Genomic DNA, 23,877 nt, shown 5'->3' with positions numbered 1-23,877 from the left:
GTGTGGAAATACAGATATATACTCGTAGTTAGTCTTTTAGCACGATATCCTATAATAGATTTAGCTTAGATAGGAAGATAAGTATAAGGTAGGTGAGATTCCAAGCTTACCATCTCTGAACGCGACCAGTTGACCGCCATAGTAGCGGCCCCTCCGGCCTCACCGCTCACTGGGACTTACCAGGACTTGCTATGGAAATACAGGTACATAAGTCTTATACAGCCTTTTATCAAGAAATCCTAAAATGTATAGCTCACATAAGAAGAAAAGTGTAAGGTAGGTGAGATTCCAAGCCTACCGCCTCTGAACGCGACCAGTTGACCGCCATAGAAGCGGCCCCTCCTGCTTCACCATTCACTGGGACTTACTAAAACTTACTCGAGAAATATAAAAGACCAACTATATTTTACGAAATCATCAGAGTGCATAAGTTTCCCGTTGTTTGTTCTTCCGAGAAAGAGGGCCGACATGGACGCAATCCATGTCCACTTCATGAAGTCTTAAAATTATGTAAACGAACAAAACGTTTCTTTGTCTGTCTATTAAGTTTATGAAATGTTATTGGCCAACCGAAAATGCATAATTACAGAAATCAACACTAACAGTTTATTCAATAGGTGCCGTGACCAGGATTTCAACTCCAAAATATTTTTAGAATACAACTCTGTTATACTAAATCCAATTCTGGTACTAAATAGTAAACTCCTTTGTGCTAGATTCTACTTGTCGTCGCATCGGCGCGCGCTCACAAAGTTCCTGGAATGCGTCAACTGGAACCGACCAGGTATGTCAAAACTTTCAGAAAAAAGTTCAATATAGAGAAAACCGTAAACCGTATATAGATAGATAGAAACTCTTTCGTCGCTCTTACTTTTTGCGCTAGTTACCTACATACAAACAAGAGTTCTCGCCCTACGCTCGCTCTTTTTAACCCCCGACGCAAAAACGACTGGGTTTTATAAGTTTGACGTGTCTGTCTGTCTGTCTGTTTGTCTGTCTGTGTGTGTCTGTCTGTGGCATCGTAGCTCCCGAACGGATGAACCGATTTCGATTTAGTTTTTTTTGTTTGAAGAAAGTCGGGAGTGTTCTTAACCATGTTTCATGAAAATCGGTCCACTATGTCGCGGTCGGGGGTTTTGAAAAATCACGTCAATTCGTCGCTCCGGTTGCCGGACAAACAAACAGACACAAACACTTTCCCATTTATAATATTAGTATGGATTATTTGTCTAAACTTTAAAGATTGGAAAATATATAGTATTTCTAGTACTTTCCATAGAACTTGTACTCTTTTGACCTTGATATTATCTATTAATGCTCACTATAATAATTTAAGGTTGTACAGGTGCACATATGTGGTATATCAACTTTTACACACTAGCCTTGAACATATGTTCCACTGGTTCACTTATTGTTTAAAGTACCTACATACATAGTAACTCATTATAAGTCACGCAATGCGCGATAAATAATAACGCAATTGAAGCGTGCAATGCAATGCTATCTAAACAAATTGTATTTCTAATTAACACAAGTCAAATTATATTCTATTGAAAATATTTCAACTTGTGCTATCTTAAAGTAGTCACACCACTATTTGTGTGACCACCAGTGCGACGGTTAAAGTTATGAATATTGTGAAGTGATTAAGGTTGTTTTTGCTATGCGTTGTGTTATAGATTGTAGAAACGAAAAAAAATAGCCAATTAACAGTGCAAAAAATAATGCTTTGAAAAAATAATTCATTAAAAACTGAACATTACGACAACTTTTATTATTTTAATCTAATTTAAGTAAAAATATTCAATTTTATTATGTGACTTTATTATAAATACCTTCAGTAATTTTATAAAAAAAGTATGTATATAAAACTGCACAAAAATACAATAATTATTCATTTAAACACACCTAACGACACATTTGATTAAAATATGCTGTTAAAATGAGGTACTTATATATAAATTAAAACCGAAATAAATTACACATATGAAAAAAAAAGTGACCAAGGCCTCCAGTGCCTGAGGCTGGAATCGAACCAGCGTACCCTGCAATCGCGGCAGATTATTAGTAACTAACTTTTGCCCGCGGCTTCGCTCGCAAATTCGAAAATTACGGAATGCTCCATGCAAACTTCCACTTCCCATTTTAGGGAAGTGGGGGTTTAGGAGACAAAAAGGAGGGGAGACACGAAGTGAAGGGGTTTAAAAGTATCCTATTTCACTCTACATCCCTTCAACTTCTTCTTCCTCCTACCCTTATCCCACGTTATGTGGGGTCGGTACAACACGTCTTCCTCTTCCATTCTCCTCTATCTTTCGTCATCTCAACACTCACATCTTTCTTCCTCATATCCTCTTTCACACAATCCATCCAGCGTTGTTTGGGTTTACCCCTCCCTCTCCATCCATCAACCTTCATCTCCAACATTCTTTTGCCTATATGACATTCATCCATGACCGAACCACGCCAACCTGCCACTCCTCATCTTCATCTCCATCCCTTCAACTATCTTCACTTAAAAAATCACGTCTATTCGTCGCTCCGTTTTGCCGTGAAAGACGGACAAACAAAGACACACTTTCCCATTTATAATACTAGCTTTTGCCCGCGGCTTCGCTCGCGTTAAATAAAAAAAATCCGGAATGCTCCATACAAAATCCCCTTTTGTCCGGGTCGGTCACCCCCTATTTAAGGGAAGTGGGGGGCTAGAAAGAGACAATAAGTAGCCTATGTCGCTGTATACGTTTAACTATCTCCACTTAAACAAGCGTCTAACTTTTTTATTATAACCTAACCTAACAAACCCGACATAGTGGACCGATTTTCACGAAACATGGATAAGAACACTCCCGACTAACTTAGCTTTCAAACAAAGGAAAACTAAATCTAAATCGGTTCATCCGTTCGGGAGCTACGATGCCACAGACAGACAGACAGAAATGTCAAACTTATAACACCCCGTCGTTTTGCGTCGGGGGTTAAAAATCACGCCAATTCGTCGCGTCGGAAGGCTTACGGAAAAGCGTGATAGCGAATAATTAACATTAATATCACTTCGCATAACTGTCACATCAATTATATTGCACATTAATCGTCCAAATATTACACAATACAAATATTTACAAACCATCACGTTTTACAACTTTGTTTAAATTTAAAAACAACCTTAAGTTACACAGTTAAAAGTATATTTTGCAATGCAGCGGTGGAGTAAGATAAGAGGTTGTAAAAGTTGGTAAGTTGGTAGTGGTTATACAAGATTTGGGCAATGGCGCGCGCCAGTTTCAAGCGCGTTTTTTTGAGAAACGAACGTGTTTAACGTTTTTTTGTTAGTTTTAAATAGTGCGACGGTTAAAATTATGGAAAATATTGTGAAGTGATTAAGGTTGTTTTTGCTATTTGTGTTATGGATTGTAGAAACGAAAAAAAATAGTAGCCAATTAACAGTGCAAAAATAATGCTTTGAAAAAATAATTCACTAAAAACTGAACATTACGACAACTTTTATTATTTTAATCTAATTTAAGTAAAAAAATTATTATGTGACCTTATTATAAATACCTACATATTTTTTTATATAAAAAAAGTATGTACCTATCAGTGGCGGCTGGTGAAAATTTCTGCTAGGCAACAGTGAGCAAAATGAAACCTTTCTTTACATTAGGTACTTTACTAGTAATCAATTTTAGGCAAGCCGGTGGGAATCGGCTTGTATGGACCAGCCGCTGCTGGTGGTACCTATATCAAAACTGAAAAAAATTACAAATTGAAAATACAAACTAACGACATATTTAATTAAAATATGCTGTTAAAATGAGGTACTTATATATACGTACAATAACAAAAATACAATTTAGTGCAAACCTGGAAAGTGGATTTCCCTATGATATGATTAATATATAATTATTAAAATGATAAATTGATTGTCTTGTAAATTACAATTGATTTTTAATAGTTATTCTTGACACGTGACCAAAACAATCTTGCAATCAAACAATTTATTCTTAATTGTTCATAGATCGATTTCATGGAACCTGTTTCATCAAAGTAAAACAAACATAAATGGAAGGGGAAGAGGGAATGTAAACAACACAATGTTTTGACATTTATGTAGGTACCTAAGTTAAATATTAAGAGAAAAAAAAATTACTTATTAAAATGTATCCAATCCATATTTTAAAAAAGTCGCCATAGTATAACAAATATTACCCATTTGCGTGAGCACGCGTTATTCGGAGTTAATTCATAAATTCTAAAGTACCCGAACGCACCTTACGTAATACAATTATTGTCCCGGAGCTGTAAGTTCACATTTTTGACACATGACAGCGTCCACAAAGCGTAAACTGGCGCGACCTAATGAAAATTTTAAATAAAATCCTGTAATCATATAAAAAAAATCAAGTACTTAAAAACAATATATCGCTTACTTTAAACATACACACACACATGTTACATTTTTGCGGATCTTCGTTAGTATTTTACGATATTAATTTATCACGCAGGATTTACTTATTGTGTCATTTATTTTTATTTTTAAACTAGTGCTGTGGCAGAGTCTGTCATTTCGATTCAAATGACATTTCAGTAAGTTTATAGAAATCGTATGTTTGTTTAAGCGCCTCCTTGTACCTACATAGGGCTTAATCGAATCAACCAATTCTTAAATACGTCTTAGCCACATCGCAACATACTTCAAAACAAATGTGTCAAAAATGTGTACTTACAGCTCAGGCACAATAATCTTATTATACAGAACCCCGAACTACCTTTCTTCCGTCCTACGTGCAATCCAGGTCAATTTCGTTAACAAACTAGTTCCGCGACTTTGACTTTTATTTTCAATTCTCGACCGTGAATAGTGTTGAAAACGTTGCGTTACTTTACTTGAAACATTTTAGCTATAGTTCTCTTATTCAAAACCGTGACTACGATCAATGTAGATAAATTGAAAAAGTAAATAATATTCCAATATCAACTACCTATGTCTTTCAGAACTTATGTGCGAAATGTCATTTGATATTTGCCAGTCACTTTTCGGTGAAAGAAAACATCGTGAGGAAACCGGATTAATCCCAATAAGGCCTAGTTACTTTTCGGGTTGGAAGGCCAGATGGCAGTCGCTTTCGTAAAACTAGTGCCTACGCCAAATCTTGGAATTAGTTGTCAAAGCGGACCCCAGGCTCCTATGAGCCGTGGGGTATGCCAGAATAACGCAAGGAGGATGATGATGATCAACTTACTATCATTTTTTATGAAACGCAACAAAAAAGACCACAAATTAACTTTTTTACTTACCATAAAAAGTGTCCTTTTGGGATGTCATGCGCATTAAATTAAAAATATTGCTATAAACTTGTTTCAAGGTGTTACCACAGTATAATAAAGAGTATTATCGCATAGTATGGCCACTCCCGCTCCCCGCTGAAAGTGCCGCCCACCCCCTCTCGGTTACCTCACAGTTACCGCCTGTCAAGTCGACCTGTCATATTTCACTCATACAAGCATAGTACGCGTTCACCTACACGAGCCTACACAGTGTGCTAGGAACGCGCCTCTTTCATATATTTGATCGCCAGTGTCCGAGGTGTGGTGTTACTGAAATTTTCAGTTATTTCTGAAACTGTTTATTTTCTCTAATGTTTGTAGTGGAGTTTACAAAAACCTTTTCCGCATACGTAAATTTTAATAGGTGATATTGTAAAGCTAACAAGGATATAAGTCGTTATAAAAACATTGACAGTGAAAAAATAAATTCTTGTCAACTAAAATTAAATCTTACGTGTTAGTTTCAAGAGTTCCTAACTACTTACTCGTAGTTTATCTAAATGTCAGTAAATGTGCAATGTTTTAACAACCTGTAATAACTTCAGTACTTAGAGATAAGATATTTAGTTCAGATAAATCCCAAGAGGCGTATTTGGACTCAATCGTAACTTGATTTCATGTTTCATTGCATCTTATGTACGCCATCGCCAAGCAAGCAAGCACTAGCAAAATCAAAACAAACTGATATAAGAGCATTTTCAGAATTTGGGTCCCCCCAATTAGCAGAAGTTGTTAACAAAAATTAACTCGCTGTCAGTTTCGTGACGACAATTAAGCATAAAATCTGTCTAAAAATATGCTTTTTTCACATTCTGAATGTAGATTATCGCTTTAGTTTATGTAATTAACACAAAAACCTTATTTTTATTGAAATTTCATGCTTAACTATCGTTACAAAACTGACAGTGAGTTAATTTTTGTTAACAACTTTCGCTAATTGGGGGGTCCCAAGTTCTGAAAATGCCCATAAATTAAAATTAAGATTTTGATAAAACCCCCGACCGCGACATAGTAGACCGATTTTCATGAAACATGGCTAAGAACACTCCCGACTAACTCAGCTTTCAGACAAAAACAAACGAAATCTAAATCGGTTCATCCGTTCGGGAGCTACGATGCCACAGATAGACACACACACAGTCAGTCAGACACGTCAAACGTTTAACACCCCGTCGTTTTTGCGTCGGGGGTTAGAAACTAAAAGGATTTAAACAAGGAAAAGAGCGTATATTATTTTCTTGTCTGTTTTACTTTTTCTTCCAAACTTGGGATTTTTTTACTTTTTCTACTCAGTCATGAGCTCTTTCGATTCCGCGTGAGAAACAAAAATGTATCACATTTTTTTCCACTGAGTTACAATTTCTCATACAACTTGTTTGATCGTAACTCAGAGGAAGACAAAAAAATGGATGGAAATTTTGGGGCATTTCTTGTCTCCTAGTAGAATCGAAAGAGCTCATGATTCTGAGTAGAAAAAGTGCAAAAAATTCCAGAAATAAAAAGAAGTGAAATCGACAACAAAATAAAAATATACCCATAAAAAAAATATAATGTAAAAAAAATCATCGAAAACACAAAAAAAAATGTATGTTTTGGTGGCAATTCACTGATTATTATTTAACAATTTCAACACGTATCAGTTAAAAAATGTGGATCATATGACATGAAAGTAGATAATCCTCCTTAGTACTGTATTCTCTATGATCAAACTAAGTTGAGGTTTTTGAAGTTCAAGTAGGTTTTTATATTTTTCCACCCATTTGCACTAACAATAATCACTATCATGAATTTATACATAAAATACACTTACATGGGTAGACGTTTTCACATGATTCCATAATATAGAGTAATCTATAATTAAATCAGTCAATCAACCAAATACAGTAACATAACAGAATGCGCATCCAATTTCTTGAACAATCTAAATGGGGCATAATATAGCAAACTATGTTAGTAGGAAAAGGCAACATAGATACAGATGGAGTGCGAAATTTTTTCCCTCGTATTTTCACGGAAACTCTCGAACTTATCATGCTATTTCAGTCAGTCTTACTACAAGAAATAGTAAACTTTGACAGAAATAGCACGACAAATACGAACGTTTCCGAGAACATAATACGATGGAAAACATTTTGCACTGCAACTGTAAATATAGGCGCAAATATACGTAGTTTTACCAAAGACCTATATAACTTCGTAAAGACCGATAAAGTCTAAGAAAAAAACGTACCCCAAAACCATACAGAAAAAGGTACGGTGAGCTAGATGGCGATACACCTTTGGGGTACGCTCGACTAGATGGCGCTAATATTAATATTTGACATTTTAAAACATATCAAGCTAAGAATATGGGCCAAATTGTCAAAACTGAGGTTCAAAAGTTTTAAGCTTGTGTCGAGAGATGGCAGTCTATGCACTGTGATTACACATTTTACTTTGACAGTCATTCTCTATAATACTCGATCCTCTTTGGTTTTACTAATTAAAGGCAAAACTTTGTTACAATTAAAACTTGATTTGTGCTTAGTACTCATCCTCCTTGCGTTATGCCGGCATTAGCCACGACTCATGGGTGCATGGGGTCCGCTTTGACAACTAATCCCAAGATTTGACGTAGGCACTAGTTGTACGAAAGCGACTGCCATCTGACCTTCCAACCCGAAGGGTAACTAGGCCTTATTGGAATTAGTCCGGTTTCCTCAGGATGTTTTCCTTCACCGAAAAGCGACTGGCAAATTGATATTTCGCACATAAGTTAAGAAAAACTCATTGCTACGAGCCGGGTTCGAACCCGCGACCTCCGGATCGAAAGTCGCACGCTCTTACCGCTAGACCACCAGCGCTCATCGTCATCTTTGTGCTTAGTACTAATTGCCATAAAATATTCACCTTAATTACTAGAGTGTAATGGAGTAGCAGTACAAAGCATGATGGCGGCCGGGACCACGAACTGCCGAGTGATGTCCGTAGAATTGGTTATTCGTATCTCCAAAAGAATTTTTTATTAAATGCACTCTTTGCGCACGCTATTCACTGCATAATATCCTATCAAACTTATACATTAAACAGCAGAATGCAAAAATAAAAAAATATATCGGAGGACGATCCGCCATGCTCCACGGGTCAAACGAAAGTCTCTAGTGACGTTATAAATCCGATTGTTAGAAATCTCTTACTGCTTGTCATTTTGACACGGTTGTAGAGTGGCCTAGGGTTCCAATTGGTTGACTGTACATTATCGATAGGTAGATAATCTGCCGTAGATTATAGCCACGACTGTACCTAATATAGAACTACAGCCTGGCAGAAAGAAGTAGAAATTAAAAGTGGCAACATCGTAGTATCGTCCCGTCCCGTGTTACTTACTTATTTGAAAGGGATGCGCGGATCCAGGGGGGGGGGGGTCATGGGGATCATGACTCCCCCTGGAGCCTATGTAGGTTGGCCATAGAAATAGACCACGTGACCCCCCCTCTGGGGCCTGGGCCTATAACACGTGACCCCCCCCTCCCAAGGGCACGAAGCTGGATCCGCGCTTGCTACAATGTTGCCACTTTTTAATTTACGCTTTTTTCCAGACTAATAACTGTTTTATTCTTATGGTGCGTTACTGATGTCTGATATAGTTCGAGTAGTGATATGGGTTAATTATTATGTGATTTGTGGTGTTTTAAAGACTATAAAGTGTGAAGTGTTGAAAATGCCGCAAAAAGAAGTAAGCAATGGTACGTATTTTGATTTGTTTCTGTAAAAAATATCGTGTATAGAAGTCACGGAAATAATTTTATGTGCATCCTCCTCAGTCGTGTACACATTTTGTACTTATTACAGAATTTATGTAAACTTTCATTAAGTTAAGTATAAACGGTTCCAAATTAAAAAATCGTAACAAAACTGATTTCCTCCTGTACTTATTATGATTTCAATATAACGGAGGTTTCCCGTGCTTTGAGCGCTACCTAACACAAACACTGCGTCCCCTGGCAATTTGTCTAACAACCCTTTGATTTGTAAAAATAATCTTTTTAGGTTTCCGTGCCAAAAAGGTACAAAAGGACCCTTGCCCTTCTGTCTGTCCGTAACAAGTACAATATGAAATACGGCACCATGCCGTGCTTACATACGTTTGAGTCACCGTATTACAGGTAGATATAATTGAGATTCATGTAACCTTGTCTTCGTTTCAGACTAGATTCTTGACCTTAATGCAATCAAACAGAATATTAAACATAATACAGCACCACTACTCGACACTAGGTGTCAACAGTGTCGCGTCTGCCAAAAAATAAATATTAAAACAGTTTACAGCTTATATTACAAGCAGAAGGAATTGAAAACAGAATACTGATTAATACTATTGTAATATTAGCTAAAAATTGTTGAGCATTAGACTTTTCGTTCGTCGCGACATCTATTGACAAGTAGCAGTACTGATAATTTACGCTATTTGACGCGTGTTTGACGCTAGATGTCACTACAAATAACTCGAATTTACTGATGTATGGAGTTACAACTCTTTCCTCACTTATTCCTCTATTCTCGTAAGGCCCACCATTAGGGTGGTCCTTATTTCGTCGATGTTATATTTTTCTACGGGACACCCGATTAATGTAAAATCTACCCCTAAAAAACCAATGTAATTTTTTTTCAGAATTTTTAAATACATTTTAGGGGTCGCTACCGCACTTTGTAAATGTGGACCCTCCATACAAAATGCAATGTTTTTATATTTCTTTTCGATTTTTCGTTGTGGGGCGAAGAGTCAGGGTGTATTAATGTGCATCTTAACATAAAATAACGCCGCTGATTTTTTTTTAAATTATTTATTCATATTTTAGGGGTTCTAAGACTTCTAAAGTAAGTTCTTCCAAATTTTGAAAAGTGCGGTAGTGACCCCTAAAATGTATTTAAAAATTCTGAAAACAAATTACATTGGTTTTAATACACCCTGACTTTTCGCCCCACAACGAAAAATCGAAAAAAATAAATAAAAAAAATTGCATTTTGTATGGATCGAAGGTCCAAATTTACAAAGTGCGGTAGCGACCCCTAAAATGTATTTAAAAATTCTGAAAAAAAAATTACATTGGTTTTTAGGGGTAGATTTTACATTAAGCGGGTGTCCCGTAGAAAAATATAACATCGACGAAATAAGGACCACCCTACCCACCATAGTTAGTTTTCCCATTTTGAATTTGAACCTTGTTCTATAAGTAAATTGGCGAGAATTTCGTTTGTTTCAAAAAGCAATTTAACAATGGAAATTATACTTTATTTGCCTTAAGGAAGATTCAAATTAGATTGAAACAACTATGTACATTATAATGTACATTGGGCCTTACGAGGCTATGCTATCGGTGACAGTGTTCCCTAATGAATTGATTGTTTTTCAGCGGAGGTGCGGCAAGCCCTGTCGATGATGAAGCAATGGGCTCCTATGGACGTTGAAGACGCTTTGGAGCTCCTTACACCCAAGTTCACACACCCCGCTGTCAGGAAGTGAGTAAATACGAACAACTATACGCTTTCTATAAAAAAAGTGTAAAAAAGAATGTCTTGGGTGACACTTGAACTCGACCTGAGATCGATACTTCAGCGCGAGTGAGTGCGCTCCAGAGGTCGTGAGTTCAAGTGACACCCAAGGCAGTAACTATCTAACTATATAATAATCTAAGCCTAGTGGCATCGATTGCAGACGTTTCTACTTTTCAAAAAGTTAAATATGAGGTAATAGTATGTGTTATGTAAGATAGGGAGTAACTTAAGACCAACTTTATTCTGTAGATATAATGTACGATTAAAATCACTCCATTTTCCAAGTGACGTACTTAATTAGATCAAAGAAAGTTAAAAAAACCTGATTCGTCTTATTTCGTGTGAAATAGAGATTAAAACAGCGTTATTGTTGAAGACAAAGAATTGGGTTGGAATTATTAATTGTAATTTGTTAATTTATTTCACAGATACGCAATCTCGCGACTGAAACAGGCTCCTGACGAAGATCTATTGCTGTATCTCCTGCAGCTTGTACAAGCTTTGAAGTATGAAGATTTCAATGAAATACACGAAGGTAAGATTACTAATAGGTATATCAAATCAAGAGTGAACAAGCATCTTCTGGGCGAGCTCACTCCATCGTAGGCCACGTCTTTGCCTTTGGCTAGTCTGTGGCCAAGAGTAAGCCTATTTATAATAAAAAAAATATATACTTTCGTCTGATTCCGAGTTCATTCGACGGCATTGCTACGTAGCAATTATTAGGGTTGGTACAACTTGATGTCCCTTTGCATACGCTACGATAGATGATAATTAGGGTAATACTTGGTTTTTGACATAATCGGGTTATTTAATGAAAACATGTAGTACCTAAATTAATGCTTAAAATTATTTTTGCAGAGTATGCGCGCATTTGTGGCAAAGATGTGGCCGTGTATTCGGATTCTGAAGGACGATTGTTACAGAGCGGCCCTAGGGGAAGTCAAGCTAGTCTGCTGTCTACATCTGGTAAAATTTACCTATTTATTAACCGACTTCAAAAAAGGAGGAGGTTCTCAATTCGACTGATTTTTTTTTATTAATAATCTTGTTTTTCTACACTACAACATTCATAAACTCTAATACCATGAACATACATGTAGATTCTAAGAAAAGTTTACTATTGTATTCGTTTCAACACGTGCTTTGAAACCGGTGAAATGATTAAAAAAATAAATATTGTAGGATGTTCTTACACAGATTGACCGAGTCCCATGGTAAGCTCAAGAAGGCTTGTGTTGTGGGTATTCAGACAACAATATATATAATATACAAATACTTATATACATAAAAATCCATGACTCAGGAACAAATATCTGTGCTCATCACACAAATAAATGCCCTTACCGGGATTCGAACCCGGGACCGCGGCGTAGCAGGCAGGGTTACTACACACTAGGCTAGCCCGGTCGTCAAATGCGATTAATGTCTACCAACCTAACACCAATCTAATCCAATTTTATATATCAGTCTAACAACACAACAAATAATAAAGTTTTCAAACTTGCACTTAGCATTGCTACTAGTATTGATAGAAATCTGAATCTATAAAATCGTATTTGACAAAGGGTTCAAATCAAATCAATTTAAAATATTTATTTGCTAAAAGTTTATTTGCTAAATGTAAGCACAGGTACATGCATGCAAATACAGTTTAATATCCTTATACTAATATAACACAATCCTTAATATAAAAACCAGATAACATTAACCCTTAAATGCATGAATTTTTCTTTTAACGAGATATTAATATACACGGTGTTTCCGGTATCACTCAAAACCTCAGACACCCCAACTGATTTTTATTTTTTTAAACTCATCTAGAGTATTCATCTTTTAATCTGATCGTTACTTTTTTTTTAATTGAATTTTTAATTTTCTGTACAGCTCTACTTGACTTTTAGCTCTACACTCAATAAAATAATTGCTAACTACCATCATAAACCATAAGACTATTTATTTGTGTACGTTACTGCAACGACATAAGGTTTACCAATAGACAGCTAAGATGTCACTGTAAAACACTTTAAAGCTTTGTCACAGTAAACTTCAAATTGGACAGGTAATCGCAGTAAGCACAAATAAACTCAATATTCAAAATGACAAGGTTGTAATTAGGTACGAGTTCAATTTGTTATGACTTATGATAAACATTAAGATTTAACTGACAAACAACGTCAAACTAGTAGCGGAAAAAATAATCGTCCAAATAACCGGCCAGTATTAATACCCCTAAATACTGAAAAAAGGTAAACAACCTCTAGCAATGCGATATACACAATGTTGTATTACGAGTACAATAGAATGGGCACGTAAAAAATAACTAATAATACTAATTTAAATAAAAATATTACCCCCATCAAGATATAGCTCAATCGATTCTACTCTCGATTCTGAACAAACTGTTTTCAGGTTTTTAGTGTTAAGCCAAATGCTTGAAACACTGGGTGTATGTGATAGACAATGGTTTTCTGACTCTGGGAAAAATAATAAAAAAAATATTTAAAATCGTTGTTTATACTAGAAATCATTGTTAGAAGTTAAATAGGCCAAATCTTATTTATATAAATATATCGTAATTGGTAAGTTTTATTTTAAAAAACTGACTACTATTAAAAGGGTACACTATTTGTGAAACCTCTATGATAAAATGTTTAAACATAAACTTATTACTAACTCCGAAAAAATCAGCCTAAATCACATACTAAAAATCGCCATCGTCCTGTTTTTTCGCACTTTTCCGCCATTTCATTTTAATCCTTAAATAATAAATAGTAAATCATTATTTTATTTAATTGTTTATTAAATAATAATAAATAATGATTAATAATTAAGCAATAAATGTGATTTTGGATAGCTACATATCGAGCCACGGGCCATCAAAGATATGATGCATATATACATCACCATGCATTTAAGGGTTAAGTAGATAAATACATACTTATATACATAGCAAACATCCATGACTCAGGAACGAATATCTGTGCTCATCGCACAAATAAATGCCCTTACCGGGATTCGAACCCAGAACCGCGGCTCAGCAGGCAGGGTCACTACCGACTGAGCCATACCGGTTGTCAGGCCGGTCGGCCGGTCTTTGTGCGGGCATTGCAACATCGCGTTACGTAACTTCATGTGTAATTTCAGTGCTAACAGCAAGCGAGATGACGTCATCGACGATCAGCCGTCGCTCGGAAGACGACACCCTCACGGACAACACCGACAACATCAATTCTGTCATCGACAACAACTCATACGGGTTCGTTCAATATCTTCATTTTATTTTGTAATAAAAAAAACCGGCCAAGAGCGTGTCGCGCCATGCTCAGTGTAGGGTTCCGTAGTTTCCCTTTTTTTTCAGAAGCTGTTGAACCTATCAAATTCAAAATAATTTTCCTAGAAAGTCTTTATAAAGTTCCGTGGAGTGGAATTCCTTGCCGGCGGCTATATTTCCGAGCTCATATAACCCGGCAACCTTCAAATCAAGAGTGAACAGGCACCTTCTGGGCGAGCTCACACCATCGTAGGCCACGTCTTTGCCCTTGGCTAGTCTGTGGCCAAGAGTACGCCCATTTATATTTTAAAAAAAAGTTCTACTTTAGTGATTTTTTTTTCCACTTTTTATTTTATCACTTTGTCGGCGTGATTGATGTACATACAAATTTCAGCTTTCTAGTACATACTAGCGGTCACTGAGATTATCCGCGGACGGACGGACGGACAGACATGGCGAAACTATAAGGGTTCCTAGTTGACTACGGAACCCTTAAAACTCGTTATGTTCTAAGAATTCTGGTGTTCTTAATTATCTGGGTGCTTGTCTCTGTATCATGTATGAAAAGATGTTTAAACCGATTTGGTAGTATAGTGGAAACACATTCAGTGCCGAAAACCCGACTATCGGGTATTATATGATTTCGTTATCAGGCTGGCAATGAATGTGAACGCCAAGTTTCTACGTAACTTTATACTTATCCTGCTATGTATTACTAACGTAATTGTTTATTGGCCTCATATCATAACTATATTTACTAATCTTTGTTTTCCAGTGATGGAACAGACCCTACAGAAGAGCGTCTAAACCTAGCAACGTTCCTCATATCGCGTGCCTGCAACAACAGCGTCCTAGCCAACTATTTGTACTGGTATCTCCTTATTGAGTGCGAAGACCGGCAGACTACACAAGAAATGGCTATCAGAAGCATGTATCTTACTGTTATGAGGACATTCAGTCATCAGCTTGCTAAAGGTAAAAAAAAAGATGTCGTGTATAGAAGACATACCCTAATCCTTAACTTTTGACGCCAACTACGTATACATTCGCACCAACCATACATACGAGTAATCCTTCGCAGATTACAGAACAACATTTTTGTTTAATTTGTTACGTTATTCTAGCCAAAACAAGTGTCGTGTATAGATGACAGAAGCAAACCCTGTCACCTGCGAGCAACAGCAGAAACTTATATTTATCAGACCATTGCTGAACCGTCAATCTCAAACTACCAACAGCCATTTTATAAATGTAATCTGTGTGTGTTGTTGTTCATTTTATAAATGTGATCGGTGTGGTGACGGGTTAAGAATTTCACCACCCCCTTTCTTCCCGTGGGTGTCGTAGAAGTCGACTGTGGGATATGGGTTAAATTGTGGCGTAGGCGAGAGGCTGGCAACCTGTCACTGCAATGTCACAATTGGGATTTCTTTCCACCCCCTTTTGCCAAGAGTGGCAATGAAACTTAGTAGTTCATGTGCTCTGCCTACCCCTTTATGGGATACAGGCGTGAATATATGTATGTATGTGTATATGTATGTAATCTATTTCCAGGCACCGCGGAGCACCAACGCACCCGCTCCTTCCTCGCCCGTCAACAAGTCTTCATCGACAAGCTAGTGAAGCTCGTCAAAACTGTCACACGCGAGAGCGGCAACCGTAACAAGAAAGCTGAACGCCTGCAACAATTACTAGCCGACCCTGACGCCTTCAAATTCAACTTCACCAACTTCGAACCAATGCCTTTCCCTTTGGACCCAAACGTAACCATCAAAGGAATTGTCGCTAAGAAAGCCAGTCTATTCAAATCTGCTCTAATGCCATCGAAGTTAACGTTTTTGACGACCGAAGGAGTGGAGTATGAAGCGATGTTTAAGCATGGCGATGATTTGAGACAAGACCAGCTGATTCTGCAGATGATTACACTGATGGATAAGTTGTTGAGGAGGGAGAATTTGGATTTGAAGTTGACGCCGTATAAGGTGAGTTTTTGTGACGAAATTCTTTAACTCCTCGGCTTTCATTGCAATGATATAATATTGACAGAACGATGAGGTTTTCCTCCCACTACTTCGTTATTGGGACGCGCAATTTCATATGATATACAAATAAAGAGAACGAGATGCGGGAATTTGGACTGAGCTGGAACGAGACCAAGGCGGTGGCACAAGATAGAAAGGTGTGGAAGGCTCTTGTGGAGGCCCTGTGCACCTATGGAGTGCCTTAGACGAGTAATAACATTCAGTTAAAAATATGGCTAAACTTGACTGTTTTTGAAATTAAGAAATACTGGGAGTTGATGGTTTATTTAATAGATGACATGCTAGTCTTATGAACAGCTTTAAAAAAAATATACCCTTAACATCTTTTTAACAATCTTAATTACGACTTAATAGGATACATATAATCCACTTCGAGCTCCGTCATTGTATTATGACTAATCAAATGCCTTGATACGTTTCAGGTCCTAGCAACGAGCTCAAAGCACGGCTTCCTCCAATTCATCGAATCAGTCACCGTGGCCGAGGCGCTAGCCACTGAAGGAACCATACAGAACTTCTTCCGAAAATATAATCCGTGTGAAGGCGCGCCGTATGGAGTCAAACCTGAGACGATGGACACTTATATTAGAAGCTGCGCGGGATATTGTGTCATTACGTATCTTTTGGGTAAGTTTTACATCGTGCCTATTAAATTAAATACCGAAGACATATACCGCAAACAGAGTGCGTGCGAAGACTACGAAGGCACTCCCTATGTGTCAACCCGGACACCATGGGAAACTGTTCTATTCTGGACACTTGTTCTATTTGTAATTTTCAAAATGTATATATTGTCCTATTTTCCTTTAGTTATGGCACAGAATATATAATAGTACAAGTACAGAAGGCTCACTCCTTTGATGTTCACAAAACGCCGCCATTCTAAATTCTTACCTACATTAACAAACGGACCGCACGCGTGCAGACGACATTGAATTCTATTGCGCCGCGCGAAGGTCGTCGCCACTGAATGGGCCGCGAACTCGCGGCCGCCGGCATGTACTTGTAGCGCGGCGAAAGGATCGCGGAGTGAGCCGCCCCTGGTTATGGTCTCTTTGACCACCAGTCGGTCATAACTGACATGGTTTTAAATTTATAAAATTAATTAACGCCAACGCCATACAAAAATTAGACTTCTAAAGATCACCAATGTGTACTTCCTCCAACAGAATTTGAATAGTGATTTTCAAATTATATTACAGGTGTTGGTGACCGCCACTTAGACAACCTGCTACTCACAAAATCCGGGGCTCTGTTCCACATCGATTTCGGCTACATCCTGGGCCGAGACCCCAAACCATTACCCCCTCCTATGAAACTGAGCAAGGAAATGGTTGAAGCTATGGGAGGAATCCATTCGGAGCATTATCAGGAGTTTAAGAAGCAGTGTTACACGGCGTTCTTGCATCTTAGGAGGTTAGTTTTTTGTCGCGTATACATGACATTGTAAATTAGATTGTCTTCTATAGACGACACGGCGATTTTTATCGCCATCTATGAAATTACAGAAACAAATGATTAAAGATATGGAAAGAATCTATTCATAGCATTATCAGGCAGGCAAGCATTGTCGCGTGATAAACGATATAACGTCAGGCCGTCCTTTTCTCACTATTTGTACGTGCGATATGTACGCACCGATGCGATAAAGTTTATCCTACACATTTGTACAGGGCAGGAGTCTATTTCGCATATAATTTACGGAGTTTACTTGATCGGTTGTATGGGCATTTTCAGTTTTATGGGATCGGTTGTATGGGCAGTTTTGTGACGACAATTAAGCATAAAATCTGTCTAACAATTTACTTTTTTTCACATTCTGAATGTAGATTATCGCTTGAAGTTCATGTAATTAACACAAAAACAATATTTTTATTGAAATTTCATGCTTTATATGTATCGTCACAATACTGGCAGTGAATTAAGAGGGGGTAGAGCAGGGAGAATTTTCAGAATCTGTCAAATTACCCCATTACACACACAAAGACCCTTCACTCACACTACCTCAATTTACTGTGAAAGGTCAGTGACCCTTAATTTTTTTCAAGAGTGTTATTTTGAGTTTGTAGTCAACTACTGACCTCCTTTGAGAAATTAAAACTGTAAAAAAGGTAGCATACAAGAAAACAGAGAAAAAATACGCATCATCTAGCTTTCCTTCTCTGTTCATGTCTCATCTCATGTGAATTTAATTTACCTAAATATGTAGATAACGTTCCTTATTCAATTGATTGTTTATCTAGGTGTATTTCAAATTACTTTGCACTACATTTTGCGTTACTTTTCTATACTTAGGTTAAAAATCGTCAGCCTGCCTATCCCCGCAAACATTATTCAAAGACGTGTGTGAAGGGCTAAAGGCCGATACCTCCAGGCAGACAATTATTATGGTCGCGTGATAAATGATAAAACATCAGCCCTATCACACTATTTGTAAGTGCGATAGGGACGGCCCGATGTTATACCATTTATCGCGCGACCATGATTGCCCTGCCGGTCTTCGGAGGCCTGTGCTGTGCATTACGTATATGCGGGGTGTATTAAAGACTAACAGATAGGTACTTTATTCTTTTTGGTCGTTAGGTTTTTTTATCAATTTATCATTTATTTTGATACAAAAATAAAGTATGTGTATAAAATAAAAACCTAATGAATAGAGTACAGCTAGCAGCAGTCATGTCAGAGACACAAAGAAAGACAGGGAATATCGACGCATATCTTATCTTATCCAATACTGCCATCGGCATCTGCATCAGACTCTTGATCTTACCCAATTTCCGAGTCCCTTCTCTTAATTTCAGTTCCTTGAGTTGAAAATGTTGAAACCCATACTTAGTATTAAATAAACCACAAATACATATAAAAATCACAATATAATTTTAAATTATGGCTTGGGCCCTGTACCAGTTGCAGTAGCTACGTCTGTAAAGCCCCTTGTAGTTTCTTTTAAATGGCTAAATACCTAGATGTCTTGTCATACACATCTGTGATGTAACTGAAAATTAAAAAACATCGCTCAGAGATAAGGTTCAAATTAGCATGGCAAAAAATACAGTGCAGTAAAAATACCATCAAAATACGAAAAAGCATATGTCAATGTCAATATCACTGCCGTATGCCGTATTTTAGGCCATAAGGGCTGTTTTCTCAAATATGAAAAAATCTCAAAAGCAGAACTTTAAATAGTATTTTATGCAACAGGCGTTAAAGGAGATCAAAAAAGACGAGTGGCGTGGGTAACAATTTGAGGCGAAGCCGAAACGCCACGAGTATTTTTTGACTCAGTTAAACACCGTTGCATACAATACTTTTTTTACGACCATGCACTTAGTTTTTAATAGGTTTCTTGAATAACTTTCGTGAAATTCACACTGTTTCCTGTATTTTGACGCAAAGGTTTGCAATGTCAGCTCAGCTGCCCAAAGCCTTCCTGCGCACGCGCGCCGTATCGTTATAAGGCGTTGCCATGGTTACAGAGCCAAACAATGCGTTTTCAGTTTTTTCGATACTGCGCGCATGCGCGGAAAGCCGGCGGACACTGACTTTGGGGAATAGACTTTTATGTAGGGTTTTAAAGATCTATGCACGACCCTGTAAATGACGAATAATATGTAGTTCGGGAGTAGAAAAAAGACTTTCTAGGAAAATTATTTTGAACTTGACAGGTAGAACAATTTTTAAAAGTTGTACAAAAAAAATCTGAACTAAGTTTGTAACTATATGAAAGTATTTTTTATCTTATTTATTAAATTCGTTACGATAATATGCATATATGTATTTTATATGCATATTATCGTAACGAATTTTCTTTCAAATAAAAAGAGAATTATTAGAATAGGTTGACGGTGTCTACCGTAAACTGGGGTTACATTGACCAATTTGGGAATTTAAACTTCTCTAACTTCTACATTTAATGGGTATTTTTACCCATTAAATGTAGGAGTTAGAGAAGTATAAATTCCAAAATTGGTCAACGTAACGTAACTAAGGAAGAAAAAAAATGGGACCATCAACTTTTTTAGTCTTTTCCTGCTAAAACTAAAAATCTAAAAAGGTAACAAAATAAGTGATATCAGGATTATTGTTTTCTGTCACGATGCCTGCACGTATGAAATGTTTCTTTTTAACCCAGTGGTTGACTGGTAGAGAATACCTTAAGGCATTATGTCCACCATTTGTACTTATTTTTTTATGTGCAATAAGGAATAAATAAATAAAATAATGTACCTACGCAGAAAAAAAGCGATGTGATCAAACATAAACTGACATTGGGGTTACTTTGATACACTTTATATTTTTTTTAAATGATAATTGAATGTAATCCCTTACAAAAGTATTTTATGTCAAGAAAAGATAAAAAAAAAATGGTTCGCAGTCAAATATTACAACTCTTTAACACTATTTTGGGGTTACTTTGATCAAGAATAAAAATTAACATCTTCGAAAAACCAACTTTATTTGCAATTATTTCAATATTTATCACAAGAAGCGATCAAATTATCAGCCTCAACAAGTACCGTGACAAAATCAGACAATAATTAACTATGTGTCATTATGGTCAATGTTACCCCATGCAAGTGATCAAAAACACCCCACAGAGTGAATCATTAGTAGTAAATACCTAGTTTGACTTTATGATACAAAATTCAATACAATGGTATAGCTAAACACATTTCTGGCAACCTAATATTCACTGTGAACCTTTTACTTTAATACCCACTACGTTAGGCTTAGAATAAATTTAAAAGTGGAAAATGTCTGCCTTGGGTGAGACTTGAACTCACGGCCTCTGGATCGATACTCCAGCGCTCTGCCAACTGAGCCACCAAGACTTCAACCAAGCCAGCGAAATTTTCCACTACTAAGGTCAATGGGACCCGTAGCGACATCTACCGTAAGAGTGTTAAACTTCTTAAACGGCAACCGGAGTTCCAAGTCATATTGGAAATTCACCAGTTACGATGCGCTAACCATGCTAAATTTTAACTTCTGATTAGCAGAAACGTCTGCAATCGATGCCGTTAGGCTTAGAATAAATTTAAAAGTGGAAAATGTCTGCCTTGGGTGAGACTTGAACTCACGGCTCAGTTGGCAGAGCGCTGGAGTATCGATCCAGAGGCCGTGAGTTCAAGTCTCACCCAAGGCAGACATTTTCCACTTTTAAATTTATTCTAAGCCTAACGGCATCGATTGCAGACGTTTCTGCTAATCAGAAGTTAAAATTTAGCATGGTTAGCGCATCGTAACTGGTGAATTTCCAATATGACTTGGAACTCCGGTTGCCGTTTAAGAAGTTTAACACTCTTACGGTAGATGTCGCTACGGGTCCCATTGACCTTAGTAGTGGAAAATTTCGCTGGCTTGGTTGAAGTCTTGGTGGCTCAGTTGGCAGAGCGCTGGAGTATCGATCCAGAGGCCGTGAGTTCAAGTCTCACCCAAGGCAGACATTTTCCACTTTTAAATTTATTCTAAGCCTAACGGCATCGATTGCAGACGTTTCTGCTAATCAGAAGTTAAAATTTAGCATGGTTAGCGCATCGTAACTGGTGAATTTCCAATATGACTTGGAACTCCGGTTGCCGTTTAAGAAGTTTAACACTCTTACGGTAGATGTCGCTACGGGTCCCATTGACCTTAGTAGTGGAAAATTTCGCTGGCTTGGTTAAAGTCTTGGTGGCTCAGTTGGCAGAGCGCTGGAGTATCGATCCAGAGGCCGTGAGTTCAAGTCTCACCCAAGGCAGACATTTTCCACTTTTAAATTTATTCTAAGCCTAACGGCCCACTACGTTAGTTTAGAAGTTTATTTAAACATGAAAAATAGCAACAAACTATGCTTATATTTTGACACGTTATCCGCACTACCCACAACCATACTTACTTATTCACCGCGTCAGAGCACCATCTAACTATAAAGGTTGGTTAAGGGTTATCATAATATGTGTAGATTTCATTACCGACCACTCATAACATATTAAATCCTTATTTTTTGGTAAAATAAATATAATACGCTCGTAACAGGTCATATTTTGTTCGCAATCCGAAAGAGTCAACCCTTTTCTCTATTCACCCCCTTCCCGACCCTATTCACTCCAACGTTAGGGTGAGCGAAAATTACTAAATAAAACGACATATTTTCAAAGACAAACCGAAGTTCACACTGCCGGAAGATTTTTTGTGTAAAAAATTAGCATGGCACAATATAAAAAAAACTGCTATCGACGTTCAAAAGTCGGTTTTGGCCCTATTCACCATAAATTACGTTAGGTATACCCGTTCCGACCCCATGAACACAAAATCTTCAGAAAGCGATGTACTATGTAGCCCAATTTTATTTGGTATTTTGGAGGTAGCTAGTAAAAATAATTTAGTTTAACAATTGTGCGAAAATAGATTCTCATTTGGCCGGTTTTTTTAACCTTGTAACGCGAACGTTTACCAAAAGTAAAACTAAGTGTAAAATCAGTGCAAACAAGCTTAGTTTAACCGGCCGCTACTAGATGGCGCCACCGGTACTGGTTTTCCGAGTGAACTTAGCAAATATTTAAGTGTTCCCGTAGGCTTAAAATTCTAAAACCTAGTGCAACATGTGTTAACGGGTGCCTAGAATTTTATAGTAATCAAGTCAATACGTAACTCTTAGATAAAATTCGTCAAATTGTTAGTTTGGCCGTCCGTCAACAGATGGCGCCACGGGTATCAATATTGTGATATTGAACTTCGATGTTTAAATATTTAAATCATGGAACACTGTTCCCGTAACTTGTATATTTTACTGAAGTAACTACTAAATGTAAAGATTGTAAATAAGTAGTCAAACATGTAAAAAACAAACACCAATGTTGGTACTAAGATCAACTTGTCTGTTACACACAAAGCTCAATAGATGTCGCTGTGCTGTGGCGCATTTCAAAGTTAGTTGTCGCTATTAAGTTTTTTCCTGGGATAACGACCTCATCCACTGAACAATGTTTAATTTGAGAATTAGTTAGGAGTCAATTCGTGCACACCCTATGTACCGTATCGGGACTTTGGTGGACCATTTGGCTAAATCTATCGTACGCTCCCTTAGCGCTCGACTGTTGTCCTCAAGGACGCTGTACGGCCTTTGATACCTAGTTTATTGTACTTAGCATAGTGCCGACTGGAAATAAAAGCCTAAGTCTGCTACACGCCGCCTTTCACTACGCTCTTGCGCACGCCCCACCCCTCTTCGGATTTTCATCCCCTACAACCTGGCCTGGTGGCCTAGTGGTAATAACGTTAGCTGCGTAAGCTGAAGACCCGGGTTCGATTCCCGGCTCAGCCATCGTGGGCCTTGTCGTTTTTTCTTTCGTGTATGATATCTATTTCAATATATGTATGTATGTATGTGAACACTTTATTGTACATAAGACAAGTTAGGACATAAAAATACAGTAAAGTTATGAAGTACAAAGGCGAACTTATCCCTATAAGGGATCTCTTCCAACCTTTGAGCGAATTGAAAATTTATTATTTATATAAACTTGAAATAGAACAAATCAAAAATGATTCAATAAAATAATTTTATTTCTTCCCTAGTTGTATAGTTTTATACTTATGATTTTTATTTTAAAGTAATCCGTCTATATTATAGCAACCATGGGTGATTTTTGCGGACTTAAGTAGAAACGTGGAGGTAGACAGAAGTGTGATTAACATTTCTAAGTGTTAATTTCT

The 23,877-nt window shown here is 37.3% G+C and overlaps 1 protein-coding gene across 1 annotated transcript in view; it reads left to right on the top strand.

Annotated features, from left to right (window-relative positions):
* The window catches only part of LOC125233886 (phosphatidylinositol 3-kinase catalytic subunit type 3), a 44,271-nt gene that overhangs the window by 14,033 nt on the left and 6,361 nt on the right, over positions 1–23,877 (top strand). The window contains exons 8-16 of the mRNA XM_048140041.1: positions 717–784; positions 10,722–10,827; positions 11,292–11,398; positions 11,725–11,832; positions 14,011–14,122; positions 14,913–15,112; positions 15,692–16,119; positions 16,602–16,806; positions 17,382–17,595. Coding sequence (XP_047995998.1) covers positions 717–784; positions 10,722–10,827; positions 11,292–11,398; positions 11,725–11,832; positions 14,011–14,122; positions 14,913–15,112; positions 15,692–16,119; positions 16,602–16,806; positions 17,382–17,595 — 1,548 coding nt within the window. The remainder of the gene's footprint in view (positions 1–716; positions 785–10,721; positions 10,828–11,291; positions 11,399–11,724; positions 11,833–14,010; positions 14,123–14,912; positions 15,113–15,691; positions 16,120–16,601; positions 16,807–17,381; positions 17,596–23,877) is intronic.

The sequence above is a fragment of the Leguminivora glycinivorella genome, chromosome 15 (genome assembly GCF_023078275.1).
Source record: "Leguminivora glycinivorella isolate SPB_JAAS2020 chromosome 15, LegGlyc_1.1, whole genome shotgun sequence".
In the NCBI taxonomy this organism is placed as follows: Eukaryota; Metazoa; Arthropoda; class Insecta; order Lepidoptera; family Tortricidae; genus Leguminivora; species Leguminivora glycinivorella.
Note: the sequence above shows the minus strand (reverse complement) of the source record. Positions and strands in the feature narration are given on the sequence as shown.